General features: G+C 57.9%; 1 protein-coding gene across 1 annotated transcript in view; it reads right to left on the reverse strand.

Annotated features, from left to right (window-relative positions):
* URB1 (URB1 ribosome biogenesis factor) overlaps window positions 1–9,290 on the reverse strand; it is a 33,426-nt gene extending 24,136 nt beyond the window's left edge. The window contains exons 1-5 of the mRNA XM_037065264.1: window positions 8,974–9,290; window positions 6,634–6,773; window positions 5,743–5,894; window positions 4,829–4,961; window positions 872–968 (exon numbers count right to left, since the gene is read on the reverse strand). Of these exons, the coding sequence (XP_036921159.1) occupies window positions 872–968; window positions 4,829–4,961; window positions 5,743–5,894; window positions 6,634–6,773; window positions 8,974–9,124 (673 nt within the window). The 5' untranslated portion in view covers window positions 9,125–9,290. The remainder of the gene's footprint in view (window positions 1–871; window positions 969–4,828; window positions 4,962–5,742; window positions 5,895–6,633; window positions 6,774–8,973) is intronic.
* Window positions 9,291–17,990: the final 8,700 nt, after the last annotated feature.

A 17,990-nucleotide genomic window follows, 5' to 3' on the forward strand; every position in this document is an offset into this window, starting at 1 on the left:
CAAGGGACCAAATGCCACAGCCCACAGGGGAAGGTCCACACTGCTGGCTGCTAGGTCACCGGCTGACTGCTAGCCTTCGATGTGGCCACACTGTGCTCTGTTCCACTTCTAGTGAGGTGGGCTCACATGCGACAGCTGTCCAACTGCGTATGAGGTTGCCCGTGAGCACCCCTGTGCCTCGTTTCTGGCAGCTGCACCCCACCCCCGGCCGTGAGCTCGTTTCCAGCCAACAGGAGAAGAGGCTCCTCAGCAAAACCTCCATCCTCAACTCCCTCCTTCAGACGAAGGACCCAACAAGGGCTGGCGGGAGCGCGTGACCACCGTCCGCAGGGCCTGACACCAACCCCGGTGCCGTGTGGACAAGGCCCCATGGAGCCCTCAGGGAAAGGAGAGGCCTCTACACATGGGGGCCTGACCCCAGGGGACCATGCTGGATGACAGCCCGTGCTGTGCAGGGTCCAGGTGCTGTCCCCAGACACGGTACTGAGTGGCCCCATGAAACTCGAGCAGGCGCCAGCTGAGGACACTGCACCAGCCTCAAGGGAGGCAGACAGCGGGGGCCCGGCCGCGCTCCCTCACACTCTGTAACATGAGGGGGGCGCCACAGCGACCCCACTTCCTTCTCACACACCAGCCCCCAGGAGAGCCGCAGCCAGGGAGGCCTGTGGGGTCTCTGTACCCGCACCCGTCCTCTGTGGAGACTCTGCCAGCACCACGGGGTGCGCACACCACCACAGGAGCCCCGCCCCTCCACTATCGCCCATGCAGCACTGCAGACTGCCTCCACCTACCTGGAGAAACGCTGCGTGGGGACTCTCCCGGGCACCCCGGCCAACCCCACCCCGGCTCCCGTCACCGCGGGCTCACCCACCTTTCAGCTCCAGCACCTGCAGCAGGGTGCTGTCGTCTCCGGCAACCAGGAAGGCCAGGGCGAACTGGATGTAGGCCAGTCGGACGTCGTGCATGCCCTGGGGATGGGGAGACCAGGGTCACACGAGCAGCCACACAAGCCCCTCCTGTCCCAAAGTCCCAGAGGCCTCCTGGGCTCGGCGACCCCTGGACGGCTGTCAGTGCAAACAAAGGGTGTCCTCTGTGCTCCCCGCTCCACCTCCCATGCCCCCTCTTGCCCTTCCCCTCCAAGCTCTTCCTGAACCAGAAGGAAGGACAAAGTGGCAGGTCCCCTGCCCACGGCACCGCACCCACACCCACGCTGCAAGTCCTCGGACCAATGTGGCCTCCAGCAGAAGACCCTGCGTGGCCGGCACCATCGACTCTCAGTGGCCACTGAGTGACACGGCCCGGTTTTCGAAAGCCCGGAGAAGGGGAGAGAATGCTGCTGCGGCTGCTGAGGCTCCAAGGCAGCGGCGCCTGGTTTGCAGTTTACAAACTGACGGCAGATACCAAAGCACAGGAGCCGTCCTACCACAACTCGGTGCAGCCTCCCAGGACGGCCGCGGGAGCCCCTGCCCGGGGACACTGAGGACCCGCAGCCCACGCCTCAGGGCAGCCGCCAGGGCCAGCTGACCAGCACGCTCTACCAGGACCGTCGAGACAAACCCATGTCTCATCAACCCTGCTGCACTCAAAGGACCTGGCAGGCGGTCACAGGGTGCCCAGCAGCTGCCCCGGCCACTGACACCAGGAGCCTGTCCCCCCCGAAGCTACCCCAAAGGTGCAGCATTTGCTGCGGGGAATTGCCAGTCCTGGAGAGGTCTGCCCTGGGTGCCTGACGGGCCCTGAGTGGCGGCTGCAGGGGAGGGGGCAGGGACGGTGATGACCAGCACCCCTCCCTGAGCACTGGCAACGTGCCGGACAGCGTGCCCGGTGTGGCTGGCTGTCACTGCACTGCCACTCACGCCACTGGAGGCAGAGGGCCCCTTGCCCAGCTGGTGGGGAAACGTCACCCCAGGCCGAGGCCACGCCATGAGGATAGGCTTCCTGCTCAACCCGCATCTGCCCACACTGGGTCTTTCTTCTTGGGGCCTCCAAGGTGCCCTCTTCCCTGTGCAAAGATCAAGGCCCCTGAAGCCTCTGTGAGCAGGGAGCCAATCCTGCCTTGTTCTGGGGGCACACACTGCTTCCGGAGCAGGGGGGACAGGGGCGCAGGGGCGGTGCCTGGCGCTGCGGTGACGGAGTCTCCGGCCGTCCCCGGCCACCACAGCAAGGCCTGCTCCGAGCAGAGCCGGCTCACTGCAAACCCACAAACCTCTGCGCTCTCCTCTCCCCTCCGCGGACCCACGGGGGCCTCTTCACAACCCGAAGGCAAGAGAGTGACAACTGAAGATGTGAGAATGTGAGGCACCTGCTTGGAGCATGGCCCCGCGCCAGCACCGCACTGACCTGACAGCAGCCACATTCGAGGTGCCATGACTTCAGGCAGAGGGAGGCACAGAGGAGCCGAGATCCCACCCCGTCCCCGACCTCCAGATGGCTCCTTTCCTGAGAAACACTTGGCTCAGCGCAGCAGCGGCTCGCCTTGGTGCACACAGGCCAGTCCCAGAAGCAGGCTGGTGACAGGCTAAACCTGCCCGGTGAACCCCCGTGAGGTCAACCCCGCGCCAACCTCCCGGAGCCCCGGAATTCACCAGGTGCTCCTACGTGACCCTCTGGGCTGCGTCACCAGGCACTGTAGGAACTCGGGTCCCGGGGAGTCAGAGAACAAGGGCCCATCTGGGGCAGACGCCAATCACTTGAATGTGTCCCCACCTGGGCGGACAGGGTGGTGCGGGCGGGTCCTTCCCCAGCTAGTTGGGAAGGTTCCCCCAGTTTGGGGGGTTTTATTTCTACCTTTGTCCACTGAAGTATTGGGAGTTCGGGCCCTGGCATGCTGGTCCCAGTTCCCTGCCCTTCTAGAGGCTTCTATCCTGCGTGGACGCGGCAGAGCCAGCACAGACCCTCCACAGGGCCCTCCGGCAGAGCGTTCTGAACTTCGATGGAACCCAGACCTCGGATTCCTGCCGCTGGGGAGGAGCCAGCCCTGCGAGGCCGCACCTGCCCCTCCTCCTGCCGTGGCCCCGCCTCCCACTCACCCACTGCCCTCCTCCCAGCAACTCCAAGAAATGCTGGTGCCCTCCCCTCACGCCACCCTGTGACTTCACAGGCCATTATCCCAGGAAGAAGGCGTCCCGAACTCAGCAGCTTGTTCCAGAACACTGTCTAAAATAGGCCAGAATGTATCTGGTCACACTGCCCTTTGGAACGGGCTTTCAGCAGAGCCTTCTTTGGCTGCGTGAAAAATACCCACCACCAATCTCTTTATGGGACCTCAGTAATTCTCTCCACAAACTGGGGGGAGGGGAGGCACAGAAAACCCCAAAGATGCAGAGGACGTGTGTCCCGGTCTGGACCCTGATCTGAGCCACGCAGGGCGCGGCACCTCTGAGACGGGTGGGGACAGACAGGACGCAGTCAGGTGCTGGATGACACCGAGGAACCCTTCTCGGTGTGGGGGGCAGGACGCAGGTTTGGTGTCTCACAGGGTCGTCTTCTGTGAGAGAAGCGTGGTGCGGCATTTAGGGTGAGACCGGATGCCCACGAGGGACTGGCTGAGACAGGTGCCCAGGACAGACAGGAAGTGGGGGGACAGTGTCTGATGCTGGGGACAGGCACTGGGGGCTCACCGTGCGGCCGCTTCCCTCTGAGCGTCCCCAACACTCCCCACATGACAGACTCCGACGACATTCGGAGACCATCCCCACAACCCACCAGGCACCGAAGAAACTTGGGGGAGGAACAGGGCACAAAGCGAAGCCCCCCCGGGGACTGGCCTGACTCTGAGGTCAAGGGTCAAGAGAGCCAGGTGGGAAAGGGGCAGGGCCTAGATGATGACCACGGCCTGCTGACAGCACGTGGGCCCAATCGTGATGGCTGCACTGACCAGCCTGGAGCGAACACTCCTTTCCTAGAAACACGGCGATGACGGGGCCCCGCTCACTGAACAGAGCCCACGAATCACAAACAGAGCACAGCACCAATGGGCCACCGTCCCTCGGAGAACACCTACTCACAATTCCAGGAGAACCCTGGTCACTGTGCCAACCCCCCAGATTCCCAGAAGTCACCAGGTGCTCCTGTGATGACCCTCTGGGCTGTGTCACCTGGCGCTGTAGGAACTCGGGTCCCAGGAAGTCAGAGAACAAGGGCACACCTGGGGGCAGACGCCAATCACGTGAACGTGCCCCCACCCGGGCGGATGGGGCGGTGACTGGCTCTTGCTGCCGGAGGCACAGGCGTGCAGGCAAGGGTGCGGCCGTCACTCAGAAGGCAGAACAAGCTCTGACCACCTGCCCTGGCCCGTGCCTCGGTGGGCCGTCCTCCCCGGCCAGAGCCTCCGGGACGGTTTCTAACAGCCCCAATGCCAACATGTCCGTCCCTGCGGACAACCCAGCACCCCTCGTATGAGACGTGCCTGGGAGGCACAGGAACCGCTACAGAGCCAGAAATGTCCCCTCTGACGACGTCCTGGCTTCGACATCAAAGGGGTTTCTCCAAAGTGGACAGAGTGTTAACAGGTGCCTTGGGCTATCCCCCAGGCTCCACGCATGAGGCCACCAAGCTGAGGCCTGTCATTCACCAACAAGCCAGGGAGGCCCCGTGACGCTGAGCCCCTGAGCAGCAGGCCTCAGGTGTCCCCCCATCATTTGGGCTCGGCCAGGTCAGCAGGGAGTGAGGCCCTCCCTCCCCCAAGGACACAGGGGCCACCACGGCACATGGCCCTCCACACAGGCCTCTGTCCCCAGCACGTGGGGACCAAAACCGGAGGGAGAGAGAAGAGCCTGTGGCCCCCGGCAGGGAAACATGCGGGGAGTCCGAGGCGCTGGGGGCTCACCTTCAAGCCTCTTCTGGTTACCAGGGTGTGTAAGGCCTTGTTATTCAGATCGAAATGGCTGCAGACGTCCCTGGCGGCCTCGGGGCCCTGGGTCACCATGGCAGCCATGAGGTTCAGGCAGGCCCGAGCCATCCTGCACCGGACAAGGGGGAAAGTGAGGCCTGCTGTGGCAAGCTGGTGCACAGAGCCACCTGCAGTCTACTGTCCCCAAATTAGAAGAGGGAGGGAAGGGGATAGGCGAGCATACTTTTTTAAAAAGCCCTAACAAAAGCTTCAAATAAAGAAAAAAAACCCGAGTCTGAGGAGGATCCAAGAATACAGGATGCGAGCTACAAAGATGGCCACTCCTCTGTCCAGTCAGTTGTCCCATCTGTGGGAAGGCCTTTCCCTCTGCGGGCCCCGACCCCGCGGTCGGCCCAGCACCCCCCACACTCTGGGCGCTGTGTCAGGTGCTGGGAAGATGGTCAAGGCCCCGACCACCGGCACCCTGCGTCCCAGGGGAGGGAGGAAGACAGTCGGCAGGCTGACGTGGCTGTGACCTTGAACCAGAGCAGTGAAAACACACGTACAAATGTATGTCTTCCTCTGCAGGCTAAAGGGGCAGAGAGCAACAGCGGATGGAGGAGGCTCCAAGGCCTCCCTGAAGGCGGAGAGGAAGGGAGCCGTGCAGGTCCTGGAGGGGCTGTCTGGGCCCCTGGGCAAGACAAGCAATGTCGAGAATGCTCAGAGCGACCCCAGCACAGCGAGGAGGGCAGCCGGGCGGGAGGGACAGCGACCGTGGTGGAGTCCGCGCGAGCCCCAGTCCCGGACAGGGCTCGGCTCCATGCCCCAGGAGGGCAAAGCACAGACACACACGCAGGGAGCTGCCCGGAGCCAGCCGGACACTTGTACTGCCGGGCACAGGCGTGACCTACCTATAGCCTGAGGCGTACAGGGACGCACAGATGAGCTTCATGTGGTTGTTCAGTAGCTTCTTCACAATGTTGGTGCCCACAGTGTGCAGGTGGGACAGGTCGCTGGCTGTCCGCAACAATATGGCCTCGAAAACTTGAAGTATTAACAGCATCTGCAGAGACCGTTGAAATGCCCGTGAATCTTCTCATCCCTGCCCCACCCCAGACCTGCCCCTGCGTTCGCCAGCCACGTGCAGGTTGAAAACCTCCAACGTGCAGGATGGGGCTCTAGATCTTGAGCCAAAGGCAGGGAGGCGGCCGGAATTCCTCTTGTCCCCACAGTCACGCTGCACAGAGGATTGCTTGCTTACGACCACAGCAAACGAGTGGCCAGAGAAACCTGTTTGCACCTGGGCCTCCCTGCTTCGGGAATCCTCAGGTCAGCAGCCTTCCCACAGCGACCCTGAGATGTCAACAGGCCCCTAAACAGCCCCAGCTCTGAACTTCTCTGGGACCAGGAAACAAGTCAGCTCAGTATGTGTCTGCATCTGTGACATAGTTCTTGCCCACTTCCCTGTTGTTAAAAGGAATGACACTGAAAGCCAGGGCCTTTGGATTAGGAACTGGTGACCCTAGCTGACGGCACATCCGCCACTAAAAAGTCCTTCCCACTGCAATGCTTTTGAAGGTCCCAATGAGAGCGCCCACAGCACTCGGCCGAAGCACTGTCTCCTGTAGAAAGCTGGTGGTGTTTGGAAAATGTGCCGCACTGTGCCATGTATGGCTCCACGCCAGGGACTTGATAATCCCGTGTCCAGTGCGCACAGCACGTGGGAGCATACTGCACACAGTACAGTGCAGCGGCGACACGAGCTCCTTCCCTTCCCTCTGTCGGGCGGGAAGGGAACGTACCTCACTTTCCGGCCGCTTCTCCCCGTTCAGGAGCTGGAACACCTCTGCACACTCAACGGAAATCTTGATGTAGCCCTCCACGACATCATGCACGTCCTCCCGTGGGAGCATCTTGGCCGCACAGATGAACGCTTCCAGGGCTGAAACAGTGGTGTCCACACGTCAGCAAGGACAGTCTCCCCAGAGGCGCACACAGCTGCTCTGGACACTGTGGGGGGGGGGCGTCCGGCAGGAGCACCCTGGCAACTGGACCAACTGAGGTGGGGAGCACAGCTGCCATGCACAGTTGGGGGATCAGAGCCCTGGTGCCAGTTCACACGCAGCAGGAGGGGCCATCTCCACCCAGGCAGCCTGCCCAGTACCGACTGGGTCCACTCCTGAGCGCCGGGTCTGCACCCACCTGGCGCGCAGCAGTCTGCTCCCCACCCCTACACCGGGGGGCGGGGGGCACAATCAGAGAGCGAACACAGAAAAGGTGCTATACCCTTACCTATGCATCTACACACACACTCAGCCTTAAAAAAAGAAATCCCACCCTTTGCAACATGTACAGACTGTAAGGGCATTAGTGAAATAAGTCAGACAGAGAATTGAAAAAAGCTGACCCCACAGAAACAGAGTGGAGGCTGCCAGGGCAGGGAGGGGGTGGTGGAGGGAAAAAGGGGAGACGCAGGTCACAGGGTGCAAACCTCCAGCTGTGAGGCGAGTGTGTTCTGGGGGTCTGGCGTTCAGCGTGGAGACTCTAGTTAACCGTATTGTGTTGTGTACTTGTAAGTGACAAGAGATAGGTCTGAAATGTTTGCACCGCAAAAGAGGTGACTGTGTGAGGGAGTGACCTTCTTAACCAACCTTCCTGTGATCACTTCACAACATACACATGCATCAAATCAGCGCGTCGTGTAAACTCACACATATGTCACTAATGCTTTAATGTACCTAGAAACAACACGTCCCTAACGCCTGGATGAAGACAAAGTCCCCTGACATCTACCAAGTCCACTTCCTGGGGAGGCCATGCTGCCACAGGAAGTGACAGGAATACACCAAAAGGGAGGGAGAATGCACGCTGGAGACCAGATTCACACACAAGCCCCCCCAGCCCCGCAGGAGATGAACACCGTTGCCCAGACACGCCCCTGGCCTCTCACCTGCACCGCACAGCCGGTGTCCATGGAAACCTATCGGTGTCCACGGAAACCTATGCAGATGCGCACCTGAGTGTCAGGAGATTCTCAGGGCACAACCACACGTATGTGGCTTTCTTCTGGCATTGGTTCCCTGTCCCTGTCCCCGTCCCCACACCCCATCCTGCAACTCTGCTGAAAAGCCACGTCCTCAGGGAGCCTACTTGCACCCCCCAGATGAGACACAGGCCCCTGGACATCAGGATGGTTTCCAGGTGACTTTATGCATTCATCTGCTGTCCCCACTGGACTTCGTGTGAACTCACAATGGCCAGGGCCCTGTCTGATTTTTACTCACCATTTTCTCTCTCCCCTAAAAAATAACGAACACATGAACAAGTGAATGAAACGTGTATGCCTCTGCTAAAGCAGGCCTCATCAACCCAGCACTGCTTAGCAGTGGCAGGCAGCAAAATTTACAGACAAAATCCCTGCAGCACAAACGGGAAATCCGTCGAGGCTATTCTGGCCATTATTTAACAACTTCTTTACCCGGGGAGAAACCCAGTCACGGTCCATTTTGACACAGCACCAGCGTTCCATACAATGGCAGTGCAACTGTTTCCCCCACAACTTGCCTTTCTAATGGCCCTGTGAAGGGCATCGCACTTTCCCAAAAGCGAAGTCATAGCGTCTGCTCCCCGTCGGTCACCGGCCCAGTTTCAGCCAGCTGACATGTCCGGGTAGAAGCCCCAGTTTGGGTGAGGTTGGGGGGCCAACGCTACTGCAAACAGTGCCGACCGCGGTAGTGAGCGGCCTGCGTCACCGTGGGGACTCGATACTTAGTTGTTGTGAGTCGCTACACTTGTTTCCTTTCCTAACAACTGCAGGGAAACGGCTTTAGAGTTCGCCGAGGGGTGCTGCCCCGGCAAGGGAGACCTGTGGCCACGTGGAGCTGTCACAAGCACACCAGTCGGCCTTCCAGGGTCGCGGACCGCACAAGGCAAGGGAGCGCCGCGCGCCGTCCCCGAGCGGCCCTGGGGCCCCGAACGCCTGACCGCTGGGGCCTCGGTTTCTCGTCTGCAAATCGGGAGGGGAGGCCCTAGCCCGCGGCTAACCCCAGAGCTGCAGAAAGGAGGGGCTGCGTCTGGGACACCCCGGCTCGGGGGCCGCTTCCCACGTATGTGCTCCCCAGCCGCGGCCCGCCCGCACTCACCCGGCCCCGCGGCTTGCGGGTCCTTCAGCTGAGTCTTGAAGCGCACGCCCGTGAGCTCTTCGGTGCGGGCCCGCTTGGCTGCGCCCGCGGGAGACGCCGGGCCGTCCGGGCCGTCCGGGCCGTCCGAGGCCTTCCTCTTGGGGACCCCCATGGCGAGAGGGCGGGGCCGTGCAGGGTTTCACACCTGCAGACCTGGCGCGGGGACTCACTGGCCGCAGGTGGGGACTGCAGCCTACACGTGCGCAGGAAGGGGCGGAGCCTGGCGGAAGAGGCGGCCCCCCGGAAGAATGGCTGACGGAAGGGGCGGGTCTAGGTCGGGGACCGGCGGAAGGGGCGGGGTCTGTGGGGCGTAAGTGTGGGCGGGGCCTGTGGAATGCACTCGCGGGCTTGCCGAGGGGTCGGGCTGCAGGCGCATCCCTGCTGGTTCGGTCGCCGCTTGCGACCAGCGGATTCTGCACTAAGCCTACGGCCTCAGCGGCTCTCTCGAGTCCTTGCCAGAAAGAACCCGGATCCTTTGCTCCCGCAGGGCTCGAGGCCGGGCGCGCCGGACCAGCAGCGCCGGCTCAATTAGCCGTGTCCCTGGGAGGACTTGCGTGGCCGGCAGCGGGATGCCTGGCCCCTTGGGGGTACTGCGCGTTGGCGGGGAGGTTGGCCGAGCCCCGCTAAGTGCCGGGCGGGCTGATGCGGGAGGTTCTTGCACCGGGGCCGAGGGTCGTGCACACACCCCTAACCGTGACCGGCAGCGCATCTCACACTCAGAACCAGACCGACCTCCGCCCCCAAACTGATGGGAGGACGTGAGTGAGCCCATTCGGCGTGCAGGGTGGGAGGCGAGGAACAAGCGACCTGATGTCTGCCGCGGCTCCTGGTGGACAGTGCGGCGGCCTCCACGTCTAAGGTCCGGTCCTTCAAACGGGGACCGCAAAGCCAGCCCTACCTAACCGCGGGGGAGCCCTGAGCTGATAACGCCATGCAATGTATGAAAAACGGCTTTGACCTTGGGGGGAAAAGTACTGGGTGTTTTTGCAAGACGTTGTTGACTTGAGAGCCGCATTAAATGCTCTGAAATAACATGGAGGTATACATGAATAAAAAAACTGGGCTGGTGCGTTTTCTTAATGGCTTCATCAACGCTTGGTTTTGTGCTCCAGTAGACCATGAGCCAGCTCATTAGATGAGGAGTCTGGTAGTTCCTGCAGTCCTCTCTCAGGCTCTCCTCCACTTTCAGGACACACCTTCCTGTGCTCTGCACATGGGAGCAGCTGCTATGTGCTGGAGGCGCTCAGCCAGGGGGTCCTCACCCCGATGTAGAGGCAGGTTGTCAGTGCCCTTTCTGGCCTGAGCAAGTACAGAGCCAACGGGCTATGGCTCAGAAGTGCCCACGGGTGCTCGGGCCTCGGGCTTGCTGCAGCTCACCCACCCTCTTGTTCGGATGCAGGCTCACCAACCAACATGTGCACAAGGACAGGCCTGTCTACAGGAAAGACCTGCCTGGGGCGAAGGGACCCAGAGCGTTCTGGCCTACTGAGGGTAGACATCATCACTGCCAGGACAGTCTAAGTTGGCACCCACTTGAGGGCCAGTCCCTGTGCTGTCCCCTCTGAAACTCTGCCGGGACCTCAGGGGACTCGCAGTCACTTCACATGGGCTCTTCTTCCTGGGCTCGCACTCCGCATCTTCTTACCTGCGCCTACTTCCCCATATTGCTGTTCTCACCAGCTGGCGATGTCAGATGTTTGTCCGTCAAACTCCTGTGCTGAGCGTGCACCTGTGACGGCACAACACAGTTCAGTGCTCCGTTCTCACCGCCTAGAACAGGGCTGGCCTCGGGGGCTCTGCGAGTGTTGCCCGAATGAATGTCTACGTAGATCTGAGTAGAAATGACCACACTGACCTGGGTCTTGAGCTCAGTTAATGTCAGCCTATCCAAAAAGGTAGGCTGACCTTTGCGATGCTATCGGGAAGCCTCGGGGTGCAGGCATTTGTGTCTACAAGCTTGTGAACTGGCCTCTGGACTGGGGTAACCAGCCGAGGGTGGTGTGCCCCCTAATGGACACCCAGTTCATCTCCAGGGGCCGCGCTTCTCATCACATGTGTTACATGTGGGTGTTGACTTATTCCCACCTCAGTCTTCTAAGTTCAAATGCAAGTTCTGGAAAGATAAGAGGAGAAGCCCAGTGAGAGCCCATGTCAAGTTCGTGCTGAAGCACGTCACCCATCGTGGACCTGAGAACGTGGGGAGTAGGCATTGCGTCACACAAGATGAGGCTCTCTTCGCGGTTCTTGCCGCGTTCTTCTCCGTGCGTGCTGATGCGGTCACACTGTGGGGAGAGAGGTGTGCAGTTCCCTTCCCTGTTCTGGGCCACTTTTAATCTCTCTAGTGGTGAATGTTTCTGTGTAGCAAATGTTTACCGAAGTCAAAACAGCTCCGTTTTCTGCCTGTTCAGCAGTGAGGAGGACGAAGTGTCCTTTCAAAGACAGTCACATGGACTCCACTGAGGGACACAATGTCCACAGGCTGGAAAAGATGAGTGCCCTGCAGGGTGTAAGTCCACAGAGTGCCAGTGTTTCCATGCGCGTCGCGTCGTCCAGTCGACCGTAACAGGTTCAAACCAGGTCGTCTCAGACCAGACCGCAAAGAAGGATAGCCTTATTCTTTAAACAGCGAAACAGGGCAAAAGTGTACCCAATGTAGACATTACGATACCAATGACAAATTTCAGAGCTATTGCTAAGACTGGACTATCTTAATCATTAGAAACATAAGAAAATACAGAGAATTTGAGTAACACTGTATTCTATTAATCAATAATGAGAGACCATTATGCCCACAGACAGGATACACATACTTTTTAAATAACACAGAACAGCGATAAAAATTGACTATGTTCACCCTGGCTGATGTAGCTAACTGGATTGAGCTCAGGCCTGTGAACCAAAGGATTGCGGTTCGATTCCCAGTCAGGGCACATACCTGGTTGCAGGCCAGTTCTCAGCAGGGGATGCACGAGAGGCAAACATACATTGATATTTCTCTCCCTCTCTCCTTCCCTTCCCCTCTAAAGAGGAATAAATAAAAAAATCTTTAAAAATAACTAAAAAATTGACTATGTTCTAGGCCACAAAGGACACTGCAATAAATTCCAAAAAAAAAACACCAAAAAACATACAGACCACGTCCTCCAGTCAGTGAGCAATCAGATTAGTCCTTGGTAATAAGAAGATGGGTTTTTTAAAGTCCTGTGAGCCTGGGACAGGGGAGACCTAAGCAATCTTCGGAAAGCATCAGAGAAACGAGGAAGGACTTGGGATGGAACACGGAGTAAAGTGCTGATCAGCAGTTGGACAACGGTCTCAACTGCACGTCTCGCATGGGCATTTGAGTTGAGTGGTAGAACCTGGCTAATGGCAATAGCGCGTTTCATCCTGGCAGGAGGAAGGGAGCCCTTTTGTGGACCATTCATTTGTGTGTCTGTGAGTTTCAAGTTACTCGTTTTTAAAGCGAGAAACTTTTAATGGAAACACCTTGACCAAAAATCTGTTGCAGAATTTTGAGAACCACTAAAACAGAGTTTAATGAGGAAGAAAATAGAGTAGCACCACAAATCAACAGGAAACGAACGGCGTGGTTGGTAGCTTACTGCGGAAATGCAGGTGGTGGCGTCGTCGTCGGTTTCCAGGGCCGAGAAATGGCAATGCGCACCATCGACGCACACACCCCATTAGTAAACGGTTTAAGTGATTTAAGAATAAAATAAAAATATATTTTCTCTGTGTGTATTTTATCTCAAAGAGCTGTTGTTAGAATGTAAATACTTATCAAGTTGTTTGGATCTAGCTACTTAATGAGTGTAATAGTTCAGGCTTTTGTTTTGTTTTATTGTCTCCTTTTTTTTACTTTATTTTTATTGTCGACTCTGTTACAGATGTCCCCATTCTGCCTCCACCTTTGCCCACCTCCCTGCCACCCTTGCCCCCACTTCCCTCCGGCCGTCACCACACTGAGGTCTGTGGCCGTGGTTTACGTGTGTATGTTCTTTGGCTGCTCCCTCTGCTGTCTTTCATCCAGTGGCCCCGCCCCTCCGACAGCTGCCAGTCTGCCCCATGTGCCCACACCTGTCTCTATTTTGTTCGTCGTGTCCTTTGTGTGTCGGATCCCACATATGAGTGAGAGCGTGTGGTGTTGCCTCGCTGCCTAGGAGCGCTGTGAAAAATCCCTGAGACACCAAGGACGCCGGGAACCGAGACAGTTCAGGGGTCCCTGCTCTGTGCCCTCGATCGAACTCACTCCTGTGGATTCTGAATTCCTTTGATGGACTTTGATTTGTTTTCTTTTCTTTCTGATAAGCTTTCCCTTGGGAATTATCATTAAAGAATGTACAGTGCTTTTGTACGCCCACACTCATAGCAGCAGCTTGGCTGGGTTGTTCACAACCGCCAAGAGATGGCAGTAACCCAAGTGTCCGTCGGCAGGTGAACGGGCAAACAACGTCTACACACACTGTGGAGTGTGTTTGGCCTTAAAGAGCAAGGAAACCCAGACATGTGCCATGGTGGGGATGAATCTGGAGGACATTGTAGTGAGTGACAAAGCCTATTACGAGAGGACCAACCCTGCATGACTCCACTTGTATGAGGCCCACAGAGCTGCCAAGGCTACAAAGACAGAAAGAATAGTGGCCCCCAGGGGCTGGGGGGACCCAGGGGCTGGGGGAGGGGGAACTGGAAGCGAGGGTTTGGTGGATGAAGAGTCTCCCCCCACCCTCCACGCCGGACGGAGAAGTCCCGCGGAGGGACGGTGACGACAGTTACACAATGCCCTGAGGGCACTTAATGCCCCAAACTGGATGCTGGAAGTGACTAATGTGGTAAATTTCATGTTACGGATATTCTACCACGTTAAAAAATTGGGGGCATTTTGTGGGCCCTGTGCCTTGGGAGGACACAAACTAGGACTCTCACCCACAGAGGGCGCCGTCGGTGGCTGCAGGAGCACCCGGCTCCCCCTCCCCCAGAGCCTGTGCAGTCACGGGGCCTCCCCCCCCCTGCTTCAGAGGCTCCCAACGGAGGGTGTTTACCTGTGTTGAACAAGCAGAAACCAGCTGGACACAGACACGACCCCCCTCCCCTTTCCCTAATTCTGGGTGAGACCAGCACTGCAGGGACCTGCAGGGCCCGAATCACTTGCCCTTCAGAAGGAGGAGAGTCCTGACGCAGCAGTGAGCCTGGAGGGCTGTGGGGCGAAGGAGGGAAGTCGGCACCGAAGGACAGAGCCTGCAGCTTCCCCTTCTGTGAGGGCGCCAGGTGGGCAGGCTGAGAGGGAGAGGGGTCACCAGGGCCACGTCTCACTGGACGCTTCCGTGGACCAGAGCTGAATCACCCGCAGTGCTCCACGAACCCCGCAAATTTGTGTGCGCTGCTTTCTTCTTTTGCAAAGAGAAAAATATGAATATCATAGAAAAACCAATAGCATGGACAAAAAAAACTGGAAAAGATGTATTTAAGGAAAGCTCAAGGAGTGGCAAGGAATTAGCACAGTTTTAACCAACTTTCTTTCTTTTTTAAAAATAGTTTACCCATTTGTTTTTAGAGAGAGAGGAAGAGAGGGAGAAAGAGAGAAACATTAACGTGTGGTTGCCTCTTGGGCACACCCAGCAAGGGACCTGGCCTGCACCCCAGCAACGTGCCCTGACTGGGAATTGAACCCGTGACCCTTTAATTTTCAGGCCAGCACCCAATCCACTGAGCTACGCCAGCCAGGGCAGATTTAAACGATTTTCCAAAACCTACATCTAATCTAAATAGGCTACGGGCTTTTAGAGCCCAAATGGCCTTTCAGGTCGACCTTTTCATTTTGCAGAAGTGAAATTGTGGGAGGCAGGGAGGTCGAATGCCTCTGGGTGGGTGGCCATTGGTGGCAGAGTAGAGACTCCTGCACTCGCTGCCTTTGACCTTGGATGGGCTGTGCTGCAGACAGACTCCAGCTCTGCTCCGTATTCTTAAAGGCCCCCTCCTGTGAACTTTTGAAATCGGCCTTTCTAGTCGCGGAGCCTCGCACTCCAGTGAGCAGGCTCCCTCCGCGGAGGCCGCTCTTTGGGGCCAGCCCTACAGACAAACCGCTGTTTGTGGGGCTCTAAAAATAAGCCTTTTTAGCTCCGGACCGAAGTTGGCCTTGCTCCTGAGCTGACAGGGTGGCTTCTTTGTGGCTGACAAAAGGTGGTTTATATCTTCCCAGAAGGGCTTCTGCCCTTCTTTGTGGACAGCCCGAAGTCTTCGTACCTGGGCGGCGCAGGTGAGAGGAGAGGCGCAAGGGCCGGGGCCGGACACGCAGCACAGGGGCATCTTCCCAAGGAGGGACAGGGGGACGGGGGTGGGACTGGGCTGGGAAGGTGGGACAGGGTCGCTTTGAAAGAAAAAAAATGGCAGGAATGAAGACATGAAAATAAGACACCTACCGTCACCTCCCTTTATCTGTGGGGACTCATTCTCGAATCCCCAGTGGGGGGCCTGAAACCGCAGGCAGCCCCCCCAACGCTTTGCAGACCCTTCCTCTCACCGGCAGTGACAGTCAACATGTCAGTTATGCACAGTAAGGGCAACAACAAAAACCAGCAGTGAGTTAGAATGCCTGTGACACTGTGCTGTGACAAAGGGCCTGTGAACGTGGTCTCTCTCTCCGTGTCTCCACGCTGCGTGGAGACGCTGGGCCACGCACGCGAAGACTCATTCCCAGCCAGGGGAGGGAGCAGACGGCGTGAGATTTCATCACAGCACTGCTTGGATTGGCACACAGTGTAAAGCTTGTGAATGTTTCTAGAATTTCCCATGTCCTATTTTCAGACTGCGGTCAATCGCAGTTAACGGAAACCGTGGAAAGCGAAACTCCACCTAAGGGTTACGAGTGTACTTGCAATGTCGGGCAAGGACGCCTCTCCCCCACAGAACGGACGATGTGGATACAGGGCCCGTCAGCAGGAAGGAGCCTGATCGCCCAGTTGGGGCCTCACCCAGCAGAGGAACCTCTCACGGGACTGCCTCTGGGTGTCCCTCCCCAGTGCCGGCGTTTCTGCCGTCTCCGTGGGTTTCACGTTGGAACCAGTGCCCTGGGCGGGGCTAGAGATGCCGTGCTCTGGGAGCCCCTGCAGGAGGTAACGATGCTCCCATTGCCGTCCTGAAGTCCTGGGTCGTTCTCGAACTCAGGCCTCCACGTGTTTCTTTTGCAGTGAGTTGCGGGGCTGGTCCTGGTCGGCCCACGTCTAAGCGTTGCTGTGAGTATTAGCATTTTGGGAGCGCGTCAGTGTTTGGCCCACCCTCCATCGGACTCTGATCCCAGCCCCTGAAACTGCTGAACAGCCAGGGGCTGCGCCTGCTTCTGGTGTTTTCAGTCCCGTCGGGAAAGGGGAAGCGCCTTGGTGGGGAAGACGCCAGCTCTTCCTGCCCCAGGTTGCTTTTACGAGGCTTTCCCCTCCTTTGAAGGGCCGCTCACCTGCCCCAAGTTCCTGTCCTGCAGGTTTTTATGGTGCTCCAAGGGTGGGTATTTGATTGTATAATAATTGGAGGCAGAGAAATGGGCAGGTGTCCAGATGGTTGGGGCACAAAGGGCTCCAGAGAGGAAGATAAATGGAGCTACTTCACTTTCCTGCATGATTTCAAAATTCTTAAAGAGATCAGAGGAAAACTAAAATCTGACTGAACAGGGAGCAGCTGAGGGGTGAAGGGGGGAAACCTCCCTGCGCCACAGTGTTCTGGCCACACTGCGAGGCTCCCCCTCCCAAAGGCCTCCCCCCCCCCCGCCCACCTTCCCTCCTCTCTAGGCCCACTCGGCCCGGTGCCACCCACGCACAGCCCCAAGGTCACCCCCCTGGACCTCTGTGTCATTGTTATCGCTTGATTCTTTTTAAATTATGTCTTTATNCAAGTTCCTGTCCTGCAGGTTTTTATGGTGCCCCAAGGGTGGGTATTTGATTGTATAATAATTGGAGGCAGAGAAATGGGCAGGTGTCCAGGTGGTCGGGGCACAAAGGGCTCCAGAGAGGAAGATAAATGGAGCTACTTCACTTTCCTGCATGATTTCAAAATTCTTAAAGAGATCAGAGGAAAACTAAAATCTGACCGAACAGGGAGCGGCTGAGGGGTGAAGGGGGGAAACCTCCCTGCGCCACAGCGTTCTGGCCACACTGCGAGGCTCCCCCTCCCAAAGGCCTCCCCCACCGCCCACCTTCCCTCCTCTCTAGGCCCACTCGGCCCGGTGCCACCCACGCACAGCCCCAAGGTCACCCCCCTGGACCTCTGTGTCATTGTTATCGCTTGATTCTTTTTAAATTATGTCTTTATGGAGACATAACTCACACACCACACAACTTGCCCCTTTAGAGTCTACAGGTCAGTGGGGTTTGGTGTGCCGTGTCCTTCACACTTTGGGGTTGTGGCAAGTACCTGCAGCACCCCGTTGGCCAGGGCAGGTGTGCCACTCAGAGTGTCGGTGAAGTCACGCTACTGTGCCACCGTCACCACTGTTTGCAGAGCTTTCTCATCACCTCAAACAGAAACTGGGGACAGAAACTCTGACCCTTTCTGCCAGCTCTTGGTGTCTAATCTACTTTCTGAATTTGTGGATGGTACAGGGTTCTCGTAAATGGGATCGTACAACACGGATCACTTTGTGTCTGGCTCATGGTGCCCAGCACAGCGTGTCCCGGGTTCACCTGTGTGGTAGCGTGTGCTGGAGGATCGTTCCTTCTCGTACCTGAACACTCTTCCACGATGCGCTTGCCCATCGTTCGTCGATGGGCCCCCGGTTGCTCCTGCCTTTTGGCGGTTGTGGCCAGGGCGGCCACGGGCATGGGAGGACCAGCCCAGTACCTGTCGCAGCCCCTGCTTTTGGTTCTTTGGGGTGTGGGACCTCTGAGCCCCTCTGGTCCAGGCGCACCGGCAGCTAGGGCCCTNCCGTGTGGTAGCGTGTGCTGGAGGATCGCTCCTTCTCGTACCTGAACACTCTTCCACGATGCGCTTGCCCA

This window comes from Sturnira hondurensis, unplaced genomic scaffold (assembly GCF_014824575.4).
Source record: "Sturnira hondurensis isolate 20B ecotype Veracruz unplaced genomic scaffold, ASM1482457v3 Scaffold0015596, whole genome shotgun sequence".
Taxonomy (NCBI): domain Eukaryota; kingdom Metazoa; phylum Chordata; class Mammalia; order Chiroptera; family Phyllostomidae; genus Sturnira; species Sturnira hondurensis.